The sequence below is a fragment of the Chenopodium album genome, chromosome 4, assembly GCF_948465745.1.
Source record: "Chenopodium album chromosome 4, dcCheAlbu1.1, whole genome shotgun sequence".
NCBI classification, from domain to species: domain Eukaryota; kingdom Viridiplantae; phylum Streptophyta; class Magnoliopsida; order Caryophyllales; family Amaranthaceae; genus Chenopodium; species Chenopodium album.
The window spans coordinates 1,256,230-1,277,586 of NC_137837.1; the positions used below are offsets into that span (position 1 = coordinate 1,256,230).

The following is a 21,357-nucleotide window of genomic DNA, read 5'->3' on the forward strand; positions in this document are numbered from 1 at the left end:
CAAGTTAGATTAGATAAGACCAAATTAAATCAAATAAGAACCGATTAAATAAGTTAAGGTGAATTCATATAAGCAAAAATGAGGTGAAAGGTCTAAGAGTTAGGGCTGTGCACTTTTAGACCTGGACCGTAAAACCGACCGGGACCGGACCGGACCCGGACCGGACCGTAGCCTTCCGGGTCGGTCCTCGGTCCTTTGAAATCAGTCATTCCGGGTTCCCGGTCCGGTCCGGGTAAAACCCGGTAAATTCCGGGCTGGACCGGAAACCCGGGAAAAATGTATAATTTTTTTTTTTTTTTTTAAAAAATTTCCTAAAAACCCTAATTTCTATCAATCTCATTCACAGCCTCTTCAGTCTTCACTCTCACTCTCTGTCCTCCTCTAACCTCTTTCCCGTTCTCACTCTCTGCCCGAAGCCGCCGCGGCACCGCCCTCATCTCCGCAGGCCGCACCGCCCTCATCTCCGCAGGCCGCACCGCCGCACCGCCGCAGCACCGCCCTCCTCTTCGACTTCCAGCCTACAACCCTCCAGGTATGTTCCAGCCTCCTCATCTCTTTGGTATTTTTTTTTTTTGTTTAATTAATTCAATTTGTATGACTCAGCCTCCTCCTCCGATGACTCCAGCCGTCGACACCGCGCTGTCAAAAAACAGGTTAAAAAATAGCAGGAAGCACGAAGCAGTGCTGTTAAAATGCAGGGGGAAAAAAAAAACAGCATAAAGTCGGTCCCAACCGGTCCAAAACCGGAACGGACCGTATTAAACAGGTCCAGACCGGGACCGGACCGGCAGATTACGGTCCGGTCTCCGGTCCTTAAAAAATGCTCATTCCGGGTTCCGGTCCATTCCGGTCCCGGTCCGGTCCGGTCCGGTTTTGGACCGGTGCACAGCCCTACTAAGAGTAACTATTTGAAGGAACGGTGTACCGTATACAATTACAGTCTTATGTGGCAAATGTGGGGGGCAACTTGTGGAATTTTTCACACAAAAAGTCTTGGTGGGAAAGAAACGACCAAAACACAAAAAAACAAATACAAATACAAATCAAATTCGAAATATTTTTTAAAAAGTAGGTCCCCGCTGATTCCCTTGTTGCCAAAGCGGTGTGCTGCACATCTTTGCCAAAATTCTCACCCCCAATTTCTTCGCCGAATTTTGGAACCCTAATTTTGGATTCTAGGACGTTAAAATCGTGCAATTCATTTGACAATTTGAGGTACTTTCCATTCACATATGCTCACTCAATTTTGTTTCATTATTTTTTTTTTGTAAAATTTTCATATTCTTGTGATTTTTCTGGAAATCGAATAATTTTCTAAGTTTGTGGATTTTAATGTCGTGGTTTGTAGTTAATTCGCCAATTTAATTGAAAGATATTTGCGCGTTGAATTAGAGGCTTTGTGAATTGGTATTGGTGTATGGTATGCAATTTGAGGGGGAATTTTGATTGTGAAGCTCTGACTTTGCAGTTTTTGAAGTAACTAGGGTTTTGAGTGATAAATTAGATGCATTGCTTTGAATTTTGTAGATGTATGTAAGCATATATGATCAAATTCAATGATAATTTGATTCATTTGCATATGTTTTTAACTTAGTTTGCTTTACCAAGAAATTTATGCATTTTTTAAAATCAAAATTTCTTCTTATGGGTATGCATAGTGATTATTGACTTTTTTTTTTTTTTTTTTTTTTTTTTGGTTTAAATCAATATTAAAAAAGCAGGTTTGAAACTGAATTAGGTGTTTTTTAAAAAACATTTAAAAATCATTTAAAATGTTGACTTGATCAAATGTTATGGCATCTATAATCTGAGTTCAGGAAGAAAACTAATCTATAATCTATATATCTGATTCTTAACAGGGTTGATAATTGAAATCTTGCTGCAACCAAAATGGAAGTGAATGGAAAGTTTGATCTAAATGTTCCTTTATTGGAACCTCAGGACAGTGTGACGGTTAACATCTATCCACCAAGTCCATGTGGCGTCGAGAAGATTAAAGTGGTGAAATTCCAGATAAAGGGTATTGAGTGTGCATCATGCTCGAACTCAGTAGAATCTGTGTTAGGGAAACTCAATGGAATTAGGAGTGTTGTTGTATCATCAATGGATGGACAAGCTGTTGTCAAATACATGCCGGAAATTGTTGATGTTAGTGGCAAATTCTAACCCTTGTCATGTGATTTTACGGTTCTTACTTTTTCAGTTGAATTGTTACTTGAGTTACATCAGTTATTGCTTCTTGTCATTTCTCTCCTGCTCTCTTTTGAAGGGAATGAACCCATAGGGATCAGGATCCTGCATTCCTGCCCCCCTTTTTCAACTTCAGAAGATAAATGTTGCTGATCATTTCATATGTGGATCCTATATAACAGAAATGAAGGTGCTAAATCTGAAAATTGGATTTATGCTTTAGGATTGAATATAAATGTCAGCCTAATTACAAATTTCTAGCTGATAGTTAAGCATTTTGATATGCCTTGCTGATTTCATAATCTCTTATTTTTACATGTTATTTGCTGTTTTATATATTTTCTTTGTCATTAGTGTCACCGTCATTAATGTGCAGAGTTAAGAATCTTAAGATTGATATTTTTTTTTGTCTGTTTATGTAGTCAAAAAGAATAAAAGAAACCGTAGAAAATGCAGGATTTCAAGTTGAGGGGTATCCTGATCAAGAAATAGAAGTATGTCGACTGAAAATAAAAGGAATGGCATGCACTAGCTGCTCAGAGGCCGTTGAACGCGCACTCTCAGATGCTGATGGGGTGAAAAAGGCCGTGGTAGGTCTTGCTCTTGAGGAAGCCAAGGTTCACTTTGACCCAAATGTCACAAACCTTAACCAAATCATAAAAGCGGTTGAAGATGCTGGTTTTGAAGCTGATCTTATTAACCCTGGGAATGATGTGAACAAAGTGCACCTAAAGCTTGATGGAGTTCATACCCTTGAAGACGCCAACACTATTAGAACTGCTCTTGAGCTAGCTGTTGGTGTCAATCACGTTGACATGGATATGGAAGAAAAAAAGATCACTGTAAGCTATGATCCTGATGTAACTGGTCCTAGATCTCTGATAAAATTGATTAGAGAGGCTTCTACTGGCCTAAATTCGTATGATGCAAGCTTGTATGTCCCTCCAAGACAGAGAGATTTGGATCATAGAAATGAGATTCATAAGTACAAAAATCAGTTCTTATGGAGTTGCCTTTTTTCTGTCCCGGTGCTTGTTTTCTCCATGGTACTCCCAATGCTTCCTCCTTATGGGGATTGGTTAAACTACAGGATTCACAACTTGCTTACTGTTGGAATGTTGCTGAGATGTATCCTTTGCGCACCAGTGCAGTTCATCATTGGACGAAGGTACTTTTAAAAAAAATTTGGTTTGTACAAGTGAATATGCTACTTACGATGTCTTTCTAATCTGGTTTATGTATCATACTGGATGATGTTGTCTTGTCAAAACACTCTTTCTCAGGTTTTATGTTGGGGCATATCATGCGTTAAGGCGAAAATCTGCTAATATGGATGTTCTAGTGGCAGTGGGAACCAATGCTGCTTACATCTACTCTCTCTACATATTGCTTAAATCCCTGACTTCCCTTGACTTTGAAGGGCAAGATTTTTTTGAGACAAGTGCTATGTTAATATCTTTTATTCTTTTGGGCAAATATTTGGAGATTGTGGCGAAGGGGAAGACTTCAGATGCTTTAGCAAAGCTGTCAGAGCTTGCTCCAGATACGGCGTGCTTGGTGACAATGGATGGCAGTGGAAATATCATCTCAGAAACAGAAATAAGCACTCAACTTATACAGAGAAATGACTTGTTTAAGATTGTTCCTGGAGCAAAGGTTCCTGTTGATGGGATCGTTATTGATGGTCAAAGTTATGTAAATGAAAGTATGATCACGGGAGAAGCAAAGCCAGTTACTAAAAGACCTGGTGATAAGGTATAATTGAGTATTGTAGATTGGTTTTTGTTTGTGCCTTTTGTCTCTTGGAACAACTCAATGATGGACATACCTGCTTGATGTTGTAAACAGGTCATTGGTGGGACTTCAAATGAGAATGGATGTATCATAGTGAAGGCTACACATGTTGGATCAGAGACTGCCCTTTCTCAGATTGTTCAACTTGTGGAGGCTGCTCAGTTGGCCAGAGCCCCTGTTCAGAAGTTGGCTGACCAAATATCAAGGTTTTTTGTTCCAACTGTAAGTTCATTGTTTCCATATTGACCTGTTATTATGTTATGCATTCGAATCTTAAAGTTCTCGAGGAAAATATGCAGGGTGATCTGATCAGGATGCTAAGCTTGAAGTCATAAACTAAATCTCATAAGTAAAGTATGTGGGTTTATCTGATCCTTTGTGTTAGGTGGGTATGAATGCCCTCTTGGCCTAGCTAGCTTGTCATACTGTTAGGAGACCAGGTTTTTATCTGGGGAGGACTGTACATTATGTTACACTTGTTATATTCTATTCAGACTTGGAATTTCAATTTTTTAAAAATTGTTTTCTTATTTATTTTGCATATCAAGTATTTATGGTTATCTTTTCTTGATTCAAAGTGATAATGTTGACCTTTAATATTGATCAAATATAGGTAGTTGCTGCAGCATTTATTACATGGGTTGCATGGTTTGTCACTGGAGTAGCTGGTCTTTATCCAAAACATTGGATCCCAAAAGCCATGGACAAATTTGAACTTGCTCTGCAGTTTGGAATATCTGTTGTTGTGGTTGCTTGTCCATGTGCTCTGGGACTGGCGACTCCTACTGCAGTTATGGTTGCTACTGGGAAGGGTGCTTCACTTGGTGTGCTCATCAAGGGGGGAGCAGCACTACAGAAGGCACACAAGGTAAGTTTGGCTTTCATTGGCTTAATTTTGTCATTTGCTCAGGTTATTGCATACATGTCGAGAAGACCTGAGATAAATGTAATAGGAGGCCTAGATATTCATAACTGTGGATCATGACTTTTCCATTCTCTTATATACTGGTATCATTTTATTAAGTTAAGGCTTCCTTGTGGCTGCTGTGCAGAAATTATTCAAAAATGCCTAACTTTTATTTATTTTCCACGTATTATTAATTGCGTTATTTGTTTAAGATGATAGAATCAATTCATATTAGTGATAATAATGCAACTGAAACTATTTACATTTCGGAAATGTGAAGTTAAATACTTAATTGAAATTAGATAATTACCAAAGTCCTACTCTTATCATCCTTTCCTTAAACCGCCCTTGTAAATATGTGCCTCCCTTCAATTGTGTCAATATATTTACTTTGTATGTTATTGAATTGCAAGTTGAGCTATCCAAATGAGGAGCTAAAGTTTGGATGATTTGTCATAACTTTTTATATTTTTAGGTAGCAATAAGAATACATAGACCACCTCATGGATATTTACTCTATTTGGCCTATTTTAAAGGGAAACTAGATCTCACACTCACAGTGGCATGTTTTTTCAGCATTGATGTTACTGCTTTGAAGGATTGTGCTACTTTTGATGCAGGATCTTGATGTTCTTTGCTGTTGCTTCTGTTTTGATTAATTTATTGTAGGTTAAAGCTGTGGTCTTTGATAAGACAGGAACATTGACTGTAGGAAAGCCAGTTGTTGTCAGCACTGTTCTCTTTTCTGGGGTTACAATGAAGGAATTATGTGATATGGCAATTGCTATAGAGGTATGTGCATTTATTTGGTTTGTTTGGCTCACACATCATGCATTATTCATGATATTTCGGAAAGTGAACATGATCTTTCATTTTAATGGCTCATATATTTAGTTTTTTTTTTTTTTTTTTTTTGGATAATTTGCCAATTACTACCGCAAGTTAATACCACTTTGTAAATTACTACCGCAAATTTAAAAAGTTGTGAATTACCACCGCAAAAAATATTAAGATGTTGCGATTACTACCAAACCCCCATTAAAACCAACTATGACGTCATTATATCCCTTTAACCCGTGTTTGACCATGCCAGCCCCCCAAAAAAATGAAAATGGGTTAGGGATATAATGACGTCATGGTTAAGGGCTTTAACCATGGGTTAAAGTGATATAATGACGTCATAGTTGGGTTTAATGGGGGTTTGGTAGTAATCGCAACATCTTAAAATTTTTTGCGGTAGTAATTCACAACTTTTTTAATTTACGGTAGTAATTTACAAAGTAGTATTAACTTGCGGTAGTAATTGGCAAATTTTCCTTTTTTTTTTTTTTGAGGAAAAGTGTAATGTTTTAGTTGCCAGTGATTTAATACCTTTTTGATTTGAGAATCGGCAATCGTTATGACGGAACGTAAATCACTCTGCTGCTCAGCTGCTCTTTCCTCCAATATATTTGCAGGCAAACAGCGAGCACCCCCTAGCTAAAGCTGTGGCTGAACACGCTAAGGTTCAGCGTAAGAAACATGAATCATTGGCCGACCATGTTGAAGATGTAAAGGATTTTGAGGTGCATCCTGGAGCTGGAGTTGGTGGAAAGGTCGGCGAGAAGATAGTTTTGGTAGGAAACAAGAGGCTCCTGCAGGTTCATAGTGTTCCAATCAACTATGAAGTCGAGGAGTATATCTCAGGCACAGAAAAATTGGCTCAAACTTGTGTGTTAGTTGCCATTGATGGCAAGGTTGCAGGGGCTTTTGCTGTGACTGATCCAGTGAAGCCGGAGGCAGGCCATGTCATTAGACATCTTCAGTCTATGGGCATCACAAGCATCATGGTAACTGGTGATAACTGGGGTACTGCAACAGCAATAGGAAGAGAAGTTGGTATTAATCAAGTTTTTGCTGAAACAGATCCAATTGGAAAAGCTGGGAAGATAAAAGAAATTCAGGTTGGATTGCTGATAACAATATGCATGGAATTTTTGCTTTTTCTCATTTCTCTTGCTGCCTTGGTGATGCGTTTATACGTTTGTGTGTCACATTAAATTTTTATCGCTAATAATTGGGATTGGATGAAAGCATGACCCTAGGTGTAGTATCCTTTCTTTGGAAACATTGTTGCTTTACACTGTTTTTTTTCCTTTACACCCTTAAAATTTTCATGACAAAGTGACTATGATTATATCAAGATATAAGGTACGGATTAATAATGTAGTAATATGCCAAAGCTTGAATGAATAGTAGTAGGAATGAAGTGGCAAATTTGTTCTTGATTCTGACAAGTTAACATATAGAGATCAGAACCTAATTTTTGCGGGGTACTGTTTCTGTGCGTGTTTGTGTTAGTATCCCTGTGCATGAATGAAATTCTATCCGATATGCCTTGCTGTGGACTGTATCTCGCTTCTTATATAACCATGTGAAATAGTGAATCGTGGAAGTAACTCTTTTTTTTTCCTGATGCTGTGGAATTAGTGTATTGTATTTATTTGCTATTTCTGACTATCCAGATGAAAGGTCTAACGGTAGCAATGGTGGGAGACGGCATTAATGACTCCCCTGCCCTAGTTGCAGCTGATGTTGGAATGGCAATAGGCGCTGGCACTAATGTTGCTATTGAGGCAGCTGATATAGTTCTAATTAAGAGCAACCTAGAAGATGTCGTGACAGCCATTGACCTTTCTCGAAAGACAATGTCCAAGATTCGGCTTAACTACGTTTGGGCCCTTGGCTATAATGTCCTAGCCATGCCTATTGCTGCAGGAATTTTGTTTCCATTCACTGGTATTCGGCTTCCGCCTTGGGTTGCTGGGGCTTGCATGGCCGCTTCATCCCTTAGTGTGGTCTGTTCTTCTCTGTTGTTGCAGTCTTACAAGAAGCCTTTGAATGTTGAAAGAATTTGATGACCGAAGCTTTATCTTCAAATATTTAGGCATAACTGTAGAGGTTTTTATTGCTAAGTGTAAAGTATGTTCAATTATTATTTCTAACTGTTCTAATTGATTCCCATAATCTCAGATGCTTTACTTGATCTCTTACCCACTAAGGCATCGCTTCATATAGGTATCAACCATAAGAATGATACTCCGTCCTCATATAAATAATCCACCGGAACTGGTAGGATGATTTCTGAATTGGTCTTCTGTCTTGGACATCGATGTTATCAGCAGATATGCATCAGCCATGGAAATTAACAAATCCGTTTGTAAACCCTTTCTTTCACCACATTGCTCGTATATTAAGAAATACAACTGTAATATTTAAGATAGCTTCCTATTACAAGATGCCCATAAGCGTAGGCAAAATGTATCGAATTTGTGCTTATTTGCAGCTTAATATTAGTCAAAATGATGCACACTACTCTCCCTCGAAAAAAATAAAATAAAAAATAATGCACACTACTTCGTAGGGAAAATGTCTAATTGTAACGGAGGTAGTAGAAGAAATAACGTGATCAAGACCTTATTGGTACACATATCTCCCTTATTTGTCATTTATCCAAATAGGAATACGAGTTGTATTAATTTAGGGCTTGTTCTCTTACGTTGAAATTCAGTTCAGTTCAGCTCAGTTCAGTTCAGCTCCTAATTTCCTTCTCTTATAAAATATTCAGTTTAGTTCAGTTCAACTCAGCTCAGTTCAGTTCAGTCAATGAGAACAGACCCTTAGTAACGATAATAAACTACATCCTTTAACTAGCTTTTGTGATTTATAGTTTCGATAAATTATAGTCAATAATGATCTTGCTTGAATCGTCTCAGTTTATTTTTTATTAATTTTCGCTTTTTTTATAATTTTACAATGTCGAGAATGAGAGAGTAAATACGTTAATCTTTAAAATCATGGTAATCAAATGATGTCAACTAAATAAAAATAGCGTTTTAAAGACACTCCGATCAGTCCAAACTCCAAAGGAACCTCTCGCCCTATCGGTGGGTTACCCCATTTCCTGCCCCGTATTTCAGGTGTTTTGCACTTTGCGTCCCAAAATTGTGGAACATCACTTCTTCATTGATCGTTTTCTCTCTCCTCTATCCTGAAAATCAGGAAGCTTCTTCTGTAAAATGATTAAGGTAACTTAAACCCTAATTAAGTTTCCTAAAAGAAGATCAAATTGTGCTTTCAATCTTCGGTAATCTTGTTCTGTACTAGTTTAAAGTTTCCAACTTGGATATAGCTTCTATTGATTGCTTATAACTTTGATTGACTTCAATTTTCAAATCTTAGAAAATTTTGTACTTTGTTTGTGCTATATTGTTCCTTAATCTTTGAGTTTGTAAACCCTAAGCTGAAATACTGTGTAATCAAGCTGTTATTTTTAGTGGGTTTCTATTAGCTAGTAGCAACTAAATTCGTAGGTTGTTGTTTGCTTTTTCTGGGGTTCTTCTATTCTTCGATCTTTGCTGATTGTTGAAGATAGGGTTTGAAATTAGGGAGGAATGGAATTTGTACTGTTTAGCTGAGGCCTTATTTGATTGATGGAGATTAGTTCTGTAGTTGAGTTGTTGAAGATTAAGCTTTAGGGGTTCATATATTGATGGAAAGACCACGTTTAGGAGGCGGGTTTTTATCCGGAATGGGATCGAATGGTCGATTATTGGATATGGAAATGCCGGGGGATGAGCTCCAACAAGGTCAGATGGGTCATCCATTAATGACCCATCAACCCCTTGAGTTACATCCCATGAACATGATGAGTGGCATTGAGAATGAGCAACCACTAGGGTTTGTAGAGGCGAAAGGGTTGTCGTTGAAGGGAATGTCAATGGATTTTGGTAAGGGGAAGGGGATATCTCTTGGGCGTTCGCTTAGTAATAATACGTCTAGTGAAGATGAGGAGCCAAGTTATACAGGGGATGGGAATGGTGAGAACTGTAATGTGGGAAAGGATAAAAAGGAATCTCCTTGGCAACGAATGAAGTGGACTGATAACATTGTTAGACTTCTAATAGCAGTTGTAGCTTCTGTTGGGGATGAGGGCATGTTTGATGCTAAGGATGGGTTGAAGAGGAAATCTGGAATGTTGCAAAAGAAGGGGAAGTGGAAAATGGTTTCGAACATTATGATTAGTAATGGTTGTTGTGTTTCTCCTCAACAATGTGAGGACAAGTTCAATGACTTGAATAAAAGATACAAGAAGTTGAATGACATTCTTGGTAGGGGAACTAGTTGCCAAGTGGTGGAAAATCCGTCTCTAATGGATGCCATGCCGCACTTGACAGAAAAGGCGAAGGATGAGGTAAAAAAGATATTGAGTTCAAAACATCTGTTTTATCGGGAAATGTGTGCTTTCCATAATGGTCAGAGAATACCTGGCTGTCATGATATTGATTTACAAGCTCATATAATGCCTCTGGCTACCCATCCAAATGAAAACAATGTTTCTGAGGTGCATGAAGCTGATGAAAATTACGAGTCAGACAGTGATGAGTCGTATGAAGATGATGAAAAGAATGTTGATATCAAATCTGGAAGGATGGAGGGTTATTATGCTAGAAGCAACGTGAATGGAGGAAGCTCTAATTTCTCATTGTTGCCTGGCAGGCAGGACTGTTATAGAGTGGAATTGGAGTCCATGTTTCAAGATGTGGCAAAATCTCCTGCAGAACAAAGATCATTGATTCAGCAACGAATGTGGCAACTTGAGGTGGAAAAGGTCAAGTTGGAGGCTGAGGCACTTGATCTTGAGAAACAGCGGCTTAAATGGTTGAGATTTCGCAGCAAGAAAGACAGAGAGCTCGAGAGATTGAAGTTGGAGAATGAAAGGGTGAAACTAGAGAATGATCGGATGGTCTTGCTGCTTAAGCAGAAGGAAATGGTGTTAGGTATGCCAAATTCAGAAATGTCGTTGGAGCCCATATCCCTGAGCATTGATAGATTTCAAGGAAGAGATGGAATCAAAGCTGATAGGCATCTGTAGCTGCTAAAGGAAGTAGGTCAGCTTTCTTACTGACATATTATTTGTATACCACTTGACTTTATACAAGCATAGTTTGATCTGAGGTGAAGAATTGTGTGTAATGCTGTTAATTTCGATCTTCCTTAAATTTTAAATTTTGTTTTCCATCCCAGAAAAGTAGAGGAACTACTCTATGCATATCTGTATCTTGTTTTTTTTGCTGAAGAATATACTCTGTAGAAATTAGATTCTCATTTACTCTGCTCACAATGTTATTTGACTAATTACGCTGACACTATGAAAGATCTGGACTTTTCTGCTTTTTCCAAGTAATGCTATTATTTATGAGCACTGAATCTTTGATTGCCAAAACGAACTAATTGAAGAAACCTGATTGCAAAGAAAACTTGTATGATTTTGCTAATTATGCTAATCTGATATTTGTTGCTGAATTTGTTCATTGATTTGACCATTTGATTACTTGCTGCTTAAGCTAAATTTTCTATATCAGGAATTAAACATCCAAAATGCAAGCAAAGTAGTCATCCCCGTTATATTAATAGAGGACTAACTGTCCGAGTTCAGAGTTTGAGTTGCTTCCTCGGCTTCTTGTTAACTTCAAACTTCGTCTGTATTTGCTTCATCTTACTTGTCCACTTAGCAATGTCTAATTAATTGCATTGTTTATTCACTTTTGAAGTTGCTGTTGGTCCGTACTATTAAGCTGAGTGTGCATCATCAAGCGCGTATTTTCCAAAGAAAATATTTCACTACTGTGAGTCATTTTTTGTTTTCCCTGTAAAAGAAGATACACTCAGCCACTCACCATAATAAGAGGGATTGTGTATCGATGGACCCGTCTCATAACTCTTTCATTGAGTATATAAGGTTAATGAACCATTTAATGATTTCATTCTGTCTTCAGCGCATATCATCTTTGTCTTAATTGGTAAGGTCAGCTTGCATTTTTTACATCTGATATCTTGATTTCCCACACCTGAAAACACATAGGGAAATAGACTATTACTTGTTCTGTACTGCTATAATTTGCATTGGGAGATAAGCTGGTGATGTATATACTTTTTGCAAAGCTGACTCATTACTGCCCCCCTTTATAATACCATTCTGCTTTAGATGGAATTGAGGTCAGATACCACAAATAGAATGCAAAAGGGCATTTGTTTGACTCCTTCATTGCTGCTACTGTTTCTCAGCATATTCGCTTGGAATTCTGGCTTTCTATTAACATGCAGGGCTTACATTGTAAAAAGTTGTTCTGGTCATGGAGGCTGATTCTGCAAAATGCAAATATTTGCTTTGGTTGATGACGACACTTGATAATCAGTGGTCTGCAGGTTGACCGTGTTGCCAAATCAACCTGTCAAAGTCAAACAGGTTGGTCGCACTGTTTGGGATCTTGTAAGTTCTAGTTTGGGTCGATCATTTTTCTGGTTTTTCTAGTACGATTAGTCATTTTTGGCATGTTTCTGGTTGTTTCAATGAGAAACTCTTGTTTGAAAAGCAAGATAAACTTGAGTTTGGTTCGTGTCTGACTTTTGTGAAATATACTTAACCTATACAATTTCTATAGTTGAATTGACTTTGTGGTCATGCATATTATTTTTTTAAGACAATTTTAGGTGACTTATTGCAAGAGTGTATTTGCGATTGTTGTGAAGCTTTAGTTTTTATCTAAATCAAACTTATTGCTAGTAAAGCTATTTACTTCGCGGAATTTAACTGAATACCTGAATTTGATGTTTTTTCACCCTGCTTTTAAATTCATCTTTGATTGATAAAGAAAACTGTTGTTAAATTTGTATATTTAAGTTAAAAATAGTTAGTATTACAAAATAAGTTTGTGGGCAAATTATTTATTTTTGTAAAAGAAAATTGTAGCTAAAGGAAGCTTCTCTTGTCCAGAAACAAATCTGAAGAAAATGATTTTGCGTAACTTGATTGAAGAGCTAAGAAATTGTAAACGTGCGGAAAAGTCTGAGCTGTCTTAAGGTGAAATCAATTATGAAAATCTAGAAACTTAAGCCAGTGAAAGTAGCCAAAATGTTGGACCTCAATTATGCATTGATGAAAAGTCTGTCTTTGGCAATGTGAACTTATTTTTGGGTTTCGTATAATGTGAAATAACTATCTTCAACGCGATGTTTTTGGGATTGTTTAACATGCATGTTCTATTATTGTACACAAAGGTGCTCGATCTACTGGACAATTTTATATGACTCTCGTGTATCTATAGGTGTAATGTAGGGTATGTCGTGAGTTTGTATATAAACGGTGCATCATAATGTGTCTTGGTTTTGAATCTCGTAGATCTTAATAAAACTAATAAAGAAAGTCGAAGATGATGGATGAAATAATATTGAGAATTCCTAAGCCATGGGTTGCGTTGGATGGAATAATAAGAAGATGATGATAGCGTAGGTATGATGGAAATTGGAAAGATGAATGCACAATGCACATGCTGCATTATGCTGGGCAACTTGGCATGCTTGGCCCATGCACATGTCACATATTCGGAATATTCTATTCGTAACTCTTGCCGTTCATAAACCCTTTTTTTTTTTTTTTAAATACGGAGTATGAATTATATTTTCTTTGTTCTTGAATTATAATAATTTTTATTGAATAAAAATGTAATTTTATTGATTTTTACGGATTAAAAATATTTTTTATTGAACGATACTTATTTTAACTAAACAGAAATTATTTTTATTAAATATTATAATATTACTGAATACATTATAATTATTTTTATCTTAGTTACATATATTGAACTTATTAAGTGTACTTAGGAGAAGGCCTTACTCCTCAAAGTCCAATGTCAATTTTGCCGAATTAGCAAGCTACACAGTAATCTCTTTGGAAATGGGGCAATATTCCTAAAATTTTCAACTAAGGATCTGTTTTCTTTAGCTTATTTTCAGTTCAGTTTAGCTCCAATAAGTTCATTTCGGTTCCATTTAATTTTTAATTTGCTTCTCTCATAAAATATTCAGTTCAGTTCAGCTCCAATTAATTCAGTCAATTTAGTTCATTTCAATAAATCAGAACGTACCCTAAACAATGCTTAAGCAACTTTGCTTGAAAATAGGAAGGAAAAATTACTGGTTGAAAACAATTGACATCCGTAAATAACTAATTAAGTTATGAATGGGCCCAATCCGTAAAAATCAAGCACAGTAGTATCTGATTCTCTAATTTGGTAGGTCAATTTTGAATTTCCTTTAATTTACTCCATTTTTTTAATAATATAATTTGAATTTTGAGTAATTGAAAACCACTTGCCTTTTCCTTACAATTTAGGGCCCATTTTTCGTTCACTGTTTCCTGTAAATTGGCCGCCGCTCATTTTCCACCAACCAAATAACCCTCTTCTTAAAGGTCGTCAACTCTCCACTCATTTAACAATAACAAATCACAACCTTTCTTCATTTTCATGTATTAATTAAATAAAAAAAAAAAATACTATATATATCATTATATATAAACATTAAATTTACATTTAAAAATCGTAAAAAGTTAAGAAATTGTAAAGATATACACTAATTACATTGATTTACGCGTGTTTTTATCATGAATTTCCAATTTTATATAGTTTTCAATAGTATATTTAATTTAATTCATATATATATAACCTTTAGGACCATATAACATAAAAAAAAAAAAAAAAAAACATCAACATCAAATTAAAACATTAATCATAATATTACCACATAAATCAACGTATTAATCACATGGACTAATTCTCATTTCCCACATTCCAGGCCCAATCCACCGTCGATCTTTAATCAAACGGCTATAGATCTAGGACACACCATTAGGTTTGATAGGTCCCACAACACCGTAGCATTTCCCGGGGCCCCCCAATTATAAATATCTGGAGTAGCAGCAACCCTTGCTTTCTCTCTCTTACCTTGCTCTCTCGCTGCAAAACCCTCGTCCATCAGCCAGCCGTTTGCAGGTTTCTCTCTCCTCTTTCTCTCTCTAAAATCATCTGATTTTATATTTGATGAATGATTTTTGTTTGAAAAAAGAGTATTTTGATTCTCATTTTGCATTTTTTGTTTCTCAATTTCTGTGTAAGATTTCATGTTCATTTTCATTTGATTTTCATTTTAGTTTTCATTTTAGGTTTTTGTTTTTTTTGATGTGGTTTTGTGATGTTGTTTTCGATCTGTTTGTGAATTTCTGTGTTAAATTATGGATCTGCATTTTTGATTTTTTTTTTTTAATTGTTAGATCTGTAGATCTGGTTTGTTATGTGTTGATTATAATGTTGTGTTTGTGGATCTATTGAATTCTGTTGATTTTTCTGAGTTATGAATGGATCATAAAATTGTAGCGTTTGAATCGTAGATCTGATTCATTTTGGAAATTTATTGGATTTAGAGTTTGAATCTGGTTGGATGAAGTCAATGCTTTGTGATTTGAATGTTAGCATTATTATTTTATATGATGATTTTTGATCTGTTTTTGTTCGTCAGTTTATTAGATTTAAGAAATAAATCAGTCTGATTTGAAATAGTCTTCTTTGGTTAATGGACAGGTTGCTAGAAATTGCTTGGTTGCTTTAGTGATATTAACATGTACATGTGTAATTGTTGTTAATTATGCGTTATGTAACTTAGATTCAACTAGGGCTTGATTTGGTGTCTTGTCAATGTCAAGGTCGTTTGTTTCGAGTTCCCAGAAAATGGGAGATGAATGAAGAGTCGGAGTAACATAGTTTGCTTTATTCCAGGGTTTAGATATTGTTTTTCGTTTAATTATGTCGTTTTATTGTCGCATGAATTATAAGTGATGCCTTTTGTGCTTCTGGATTTACCTTGCACAGTGTATGAAACATCTGCTTACTATTCTCTGTCTGAAACATATTTTTTCAATTGCGATTGTTTCAATTGAAATTAAAGCTTTTGTTTGAGCAAATCTGATCTTTGATAAGACTTGAATTGTTTTCCAGTCAATTTATGCTGTTAAGATCCAGTCAATCATTGGTTTATGTTCCTTTCCATGATCTCTTATTAAATTTCAATATTATTGGTTCACTGTGTAAATATCAATGATTTTTTTATTCTAGCTTTGTTGATGACTTTTTGCTTTGGATGTGATGTGCTTATAATTCTGCTTGTTTTATGGTACTGTATACTGTGCTAAAATGTTGTTCCATGTTCTTTAGGATATAAATCAGAAGTAATGGCTGAGATGAACCAACAACCCTCAGTTATGCAGAAGGCTGCTGCTGGCCAACTCAGTGGTCTGTCACAGATCAGTCAGCCTCGTTTTGGAGGGTCCCAAAACTCTGCCTTGGTCCAAAGGCGTTTTGCCTATGGAAACTACTCTAATGCTGCGTTCCAGTACCCAGCAACCCAGGATCTATCTTTTGTTTCCAACATGGCTTCACCTGTAGTTGCATACGCCCCTGCTGAGAAAGGACCTGCTGCTTTCGCTATTGATTTTCTCATGGGAGGAGTTTCAGCTGCTGTCTCAAAGACTGCTGCTGCTCCCATTGAGCGTGTTAAGCTGTTGATCCAGAACCAAGATGAGATGCTTAAATCTGGCCGTCTCGCTGAACCCTACAAGGGTATTGGTGACTGTTTCACCAGGACAATGAAGGATGAGGGTATGATTTCCTTGTGGAGAGGAAACACTGCCAATGTCATCCGTTATTTCCCTACTCAGGTGCTTAAAAGTTAATCCTTTGCTGTCGTTTCTAATCTGTTGATTTTATTTTTCTTGTTATTAGTGAATTTAACATTGTTTTATTTTTTCTTTCCAGGCCTTGAACTTTGCCTTCAAGGACTACTTCAAGAGAATGTTCAACTTCAAGAAGGACAAGGATGGTTACTGGAAGTGGTTTGCCGGTAACTTGGCTTCCGGTGGTGCTGCTGGTGCCTCTTCATTGTTCTTTGTGTACTCTTTGGATTATGCCCGTACCCGTCTTGCCAACGACTCAAAGGCTGCCAAGAAGGGAGGAGCAGACAGGCAATTCAATGGTCTTGTTGATGTTTACCGCAAGACATGGGCATCAGATGGTCTTGCTGGTCTATACCGTGGATTCAACATCTCATGTGTCGGTATCATTGTCTACCGTGGATTGTACTTTGGGTTGTATGATTCCGTGAAGCCCGTGCTTTTGACCGGAAAGTTGCAGGTTAGCTACCGATTTATATCATTTTATAATGCAATGTTTTGTTTATTGGACCCTGGATTTTGTGCTTGTAATCTTCAGTTGATATTTGGTGGAAAATTTCTCTTGAGTGCTTGTTTTTAGCCATTCGTGTCTCCATTTCTTTCATTTAGTGCATGCTTGTTTTGGGGTGATTCATTAAGATGGTAATAGGAGAGCGAGAAATATTAAAATGTTGATAGAGATTATTTATCTCTGGGGCAATGATGTGAACATGAATGTGATGCCACCACTCTTTCTTACACCAGCAATAACTCACCCATTCCACTCTCCCATACTTAGTTTCTTATTACCCCTTTAATACACAACCCAATCCAAGCATGTCAATCGTTATGTGAGGACAATGGACCTAATATTTTCTTCTCCTATACCCCATTGTTAGTTAGTTTTCTACAAAGAAATAACTGATTGTGGTTTATTGTTTTGCTGTTGGATATACTTTCCAATTGTTTTTGGAACATACACAAGTTAGTGTTGAATCTTTATATCTAACATTTCTGTACAAAAAATAATGTAATAATGTTGTAAAATTTTGATGATTGCAGGATAGTTTCTTTGCTAGTTTTGCTCTTGGGTGGGTCATTACCAACGGAGCTGGTCTTGCTTCATACCCAATTGATACCGTCCGAAGAAGAATGATGATGACCTCCGGTGAGGCCGTCAAGTACAAGGGCTCATTCGACTGCTTCAAGCAGATTGTCAAGAACGAGGGCCCCAAGTCCCTATTCAAGGGTGCTGGTGCCAACATCCTTCGTGCTGTTGCTGGTGCTGGTGTGTTGGCTGGTTACGACAAGCTCCAGGTCCTCGTCTTCGGAAAGAAGTACGGTTCCGGTGGTGCTTAAGTTTTAGAATGCCCTACAACCTTGGCGGAAGATGGTGATGAAATTTTTTTTGGGGGGATGGAACAGTCTGGAATCTATGGTGGGAAGCTTTCATATACTTAAAAGTTTGATTGAAATAATAATGTAGGGTTTTAAGACTTTTTAGAGGGACTAACCCCACAGTTTTCCCTGAGAATTCTTGCTCGGATTAAAGATTTGTTCTTGGGAGCATGGTTGCAATTTGGTGCTCCTTAGAGTTCTTTAAATTAGTTACATGAGATCAATTTTTGTTATATCAGAATTCAGTACTATTGTTGCCTTCCAGTGAATGGAAATGAAAGGGCACATTTTTTTTGTTATTTGTGTGTGGTTTTATTTATCCTGCAGTCTTTTTGGTTCACTGATTACATGCCTTATTCCGAGTTTTCGTACTCGAGCTGTTTTAGCAAGTTTTATACAAGGTGGCTTTGTTCTCTTTATGAGACTCTATTGCTCTGTTTTGTGGGGGATTTTTAGTTTATTGAGCACATTTAAGTATTTAACAATTCGTTTTGTCCAGAATGTTTAGTACAGTAGTTGCTTAATGTTTTGTTGGAGAAATGAAAATAAGTTCAATGGGATGTTGTACAGAAAAATGAACGTAAAAATTAATTAAAATAACGGATATTTCATCAAATGCCACTGACAAATTTAAAAATTCATCAAATGCCATTGCACTTTTCAGAATTCATCAAATGCCACTCACAAATAGTAAAATGTCACATCGTGCCATTAATGAGGTCTGGACGTTAACAGTCCGTTAATGGGATTCCTAATTCACCAAATGCCACTGAATATTTTCTAATTTCACCAAATGCCATTACTTATTAAAGTTATTACACAATATACCTCTAAAGTAACGGCTATTTTTTTTTAACAATTTTGAATTATTGATGGGGCAAAGTAGCCATTGCACACACATTCTTGTATAAATGTAAGCCTTTAAAAAACTTTTAAATTCTGTTTTGAAATTAGGTGTATTGATGAAGTGAACAACATGTAATTGAGATGAAATTGAATAAAGTGTTTACTTGAACATGTCTTCCATATATTTCTTCCTGTTTCAATCATGTTCATCCAAAAAATTAAGGCCACTGTTGCCAATGTATTTGTCTAAAGTTTACACAATATTTCCCAAAAAAATACCATCACAACACAGCACACATTGGAATTATATTGTTCAACAACTAGACTACATTAACCTAGGTTGCTGTGCAGTGAAAAGTGTAGGGGTTTGGAGCTCAAGCAGCTTTCTTTGCTCTCTTCTTGGACCTTGAAGTGCTTGCTTCAGCTTCTGCATTGTTGTTGGTTGCTGCAGTTGTTGCTTCAGTTGCTGCAATCTTTTTCTTTGCAGCACATGTCAACATGTTGTGCCCCAACTCCTTGCATAGGCTGCACTTAACTGTGTTATGCCTCTTCCCTTTTCTTGCTTCACTTGCACCTCTTCTTCTCTGCTTCTTAGGTCTGCCTGCAGATCGTTTCACTGGGGGTGGTAGTATGTCAGGCAGGTTGAAAGAAGGCCACTGGGTTTGGTCAGGCATTGGGTGCATATGCTCAGCATAAGTGCTTTTGTATGCCCTCCCTTTGAAATAAGGTGACACAAAATCTACAGCCTGCAGCCTTTGGTGGTAAATCACCCTAAGCACATGCTTACAGGGGATCCCTGAAAGTTGCCACTTTCCACAACCACAAGTTCCAGCCCCAAGTTTAATGGGAAAGTGCACATGTTGATCCCTCACCTCAAACTCATCACCCCCACATGGTGTAGCATAGCAGAACCTAGACTCATCTGATCTTGTTTGCAAGATCTTAGTAGCATACTCAGTGAGCTCCCCATCTCCCATTGATGTTGCTTTATCAAACCTTGGAGCCATCCTACTCATGCACCATTGCCTAATAGCTGCAAAATAGAAATCAATATAGAAATTACAGTAAAGAAAGGTAGAAATTGCATTTAGAAACTGACTTAACAACAGAGCAAATTCAATTTTAAACCTTCAAGTAGCTTTATCACAGGTAGATCTCTGTATGGCTTGGTGCAAGAGTTGAATGATTCCACAAAATTTGTTGTGTTATGGTCACAACAAATTGCTGGCTCAAACTGATGCCTTGACCAAACCTCAGTGGTGCTGTTCAAGTAATCAACAGCCTTTGGATTGTAGGCATGAATCTTCTCCATTGCTTTGTTGAAGACATATGGATTGTAAGCATCAGCAGCAACCCAAAAGAGCTTGTGAAAAGCTGTTCCACTAAAACCATTTGTTTTGCAGTTGCTGTACAAGTGTTGACAACATATTCTTCTACTGGCTTTGGGGAATGTCTCCATAATTGCTGCATCAACTCCCTGCATAGGAATGTAACTAGTCAGAAGGGAGAACTTTGCCCTTTGGAAAAAAAAATCACAGCAAATTGAGAGTTACCTTCATCCTGTCAGAGATAAAAGTCCAATCATCTCTGTTGCATCCCTCTTTCTGAAAAAGGCACTTCAAATTCCTCATAAAATAACCCCAAGTCTCAACACTCTCTGTGCTTACTATGCCATAAGCAAACACAAAGATCTCATTGTTCCCATCAATTCCAACTGCTGTTAGCAGAATCCCCTTATAATAACCACTTAGATGGGCCCCATCAATGCCAATGATAGGCCTACACCCTCTCAAAAAGCCTCTAACTTGGGCAGCAAAGGAGAAGAAGCATGCCTTGAACCTAGGTTGGACATTTGCAGATAATTGTGTCCATGTCACTAGTGCATAACTTCCTGGATTGGTCTCTTTCACCATCTGAGCATATCTTGGAAGGAGACTGTATGCCTCTCCAAAGCCACCATGAATCATCTCCTTGGAAACTGCTTTCACCTTGTAAAACAACCTTTTTTTTACATGAATTCTGTACCTTTCCATACAGATTCTTTGCAAAGACTCTACTGGAATGTCTGGATTGGCTTGAATATGTGACTGCAGATGTCTGCAAAGCCAATCACAGCTAACAACAGGGTTTACCTCAAGCCTGCCACAGGTTGCATGCTCCCCTGTCAATGTCTTGATTGCCCAACTGACTTTGTCAGGCATTGTTGAAGCATGAATTCTCCAGTTGCAGCCATCAATAGCACATCTTGCTATAAACCTTTGAGGGTCACTCTTTTCAACAAAGACTCCAAACCCTTCTTGTACACAAAAATCCTTAAAAACTTCAGTGAATGACTGTTTGTCTGGAAAAATCAGCCATGGCTCTAGTTTAATGCTACCAAATTCACAGTGTCTCCAAACCTTGCCATTCTTGTATGTTTTATCCATTGCTTGGCTTCCATCAAGATAATCTTCAAATTGTTTGTCTAGGATGTCATCATACAAGAATTCATATTGTTCCTCTTCTTCTATGAAGTCCCCAAGATCATCAGCATCATCAAAGTCTTCACTACCAGATTCTATGTAATCTGAGTCCTCACTGTCATCATCATCAGACCTATCATCCTCACTACTGTCAACCCTAGCTGGATCCCTCCTAATTC

General features: G+C 37.3%; 3 protein-coding genes across 4 annotated transcripts; all 3 read left to right on the forward strand.

Moving 5' to 3' along the window:
* The first annotated feature begins 1,082 nt into the window (after positions 1 to 1,082).
* LOC145628426 (copper-transporting ATPase HMA4-like) lies at positions 1,083 to 7,916 on the forward strand. Of its 2 annotated transcripts, none has more exons than XM_081680722.1 (9): positions 1,083 to 1,215; positions 1,860 to 2,148; positions 2,613 to 3,358; positions 3,474 to 3,945; positions 4,039 to 4,206; positions 4,598 to 4,852; positions 5,561 to 5,683; positions 6,349 to 6,834; positions 7,396 to 7,916. In XM_081680722.1, the coding sequence occupies exons 2-9, from the start codon at positions 1,891 to 1,893 to the stop codon at positions 7,786 to 7,788; spliced, it is 2,901 nt and encodes a 966-aa protein (XP_081536848.1). In that variant the 5' UTR covers positions 1,083 to 1,215; positions 1,860 to 1,890; the 3' UTR covers positions 7,789 to 7,916. The 2 variants fall into 2 exon arrangements, with proteins under 2 accessions (XP_081536848.1, XP_081536849.1); XM_081680723.1 differs by lacking the exon at positions 1,083 to 1,215 and adding an exon at positions 2,270 to 2,380 and having other exon boundaries at positions 2,018 to 2,148.
* An 874-nt stretch (positions 7,917 to 8,790) lies between these two features.
* LOC145628427 (uncharacterized) lies at positions 8,791 to 11,113 on the forward strand. Its single transcript, XM_081680724.1, has one exon. It carries the CDS (start codon positions 9,423 to 9,425, stop codon positions 10,803 to 10,805), a length of 1,383 nt encoding a protein of 460 aa, XP_081536850.1. The 5' UTR covers positions 8,791 to 9,422; the 3' UTR covers positions 10,806 to 11,113.
* Positions 11,114 to 14,606: 3,493 nt separating this feature from the next.
* On the forward strand, positions 14,607 to 18,169 carry LOC145628428 (ADP/ATP translocase 1, mitochondrial-like). The gene is made up of 4 exons (XM_081680725.1): positions 14,607 to 14,763; positions 15,979 to 16,481; positions 16,579 to 16,953; positions 17,535 to 18,169. Exons 2-4 carry the CDS (start codon positions 15,996 to 15,998, stop codon positions 17,829 to 17,831), a joined length of 1,158 nt encoding a protein of 385 aa, XP_081536851.1. The 5' UTR covers positions 14,607 to 14,763; positions 15,979 to 15,995; the 3' UTR covers positions 17,832 to 18,169.
* Positions 18,170 to 21,357: the final 3,188 nt, after the last annotated feature.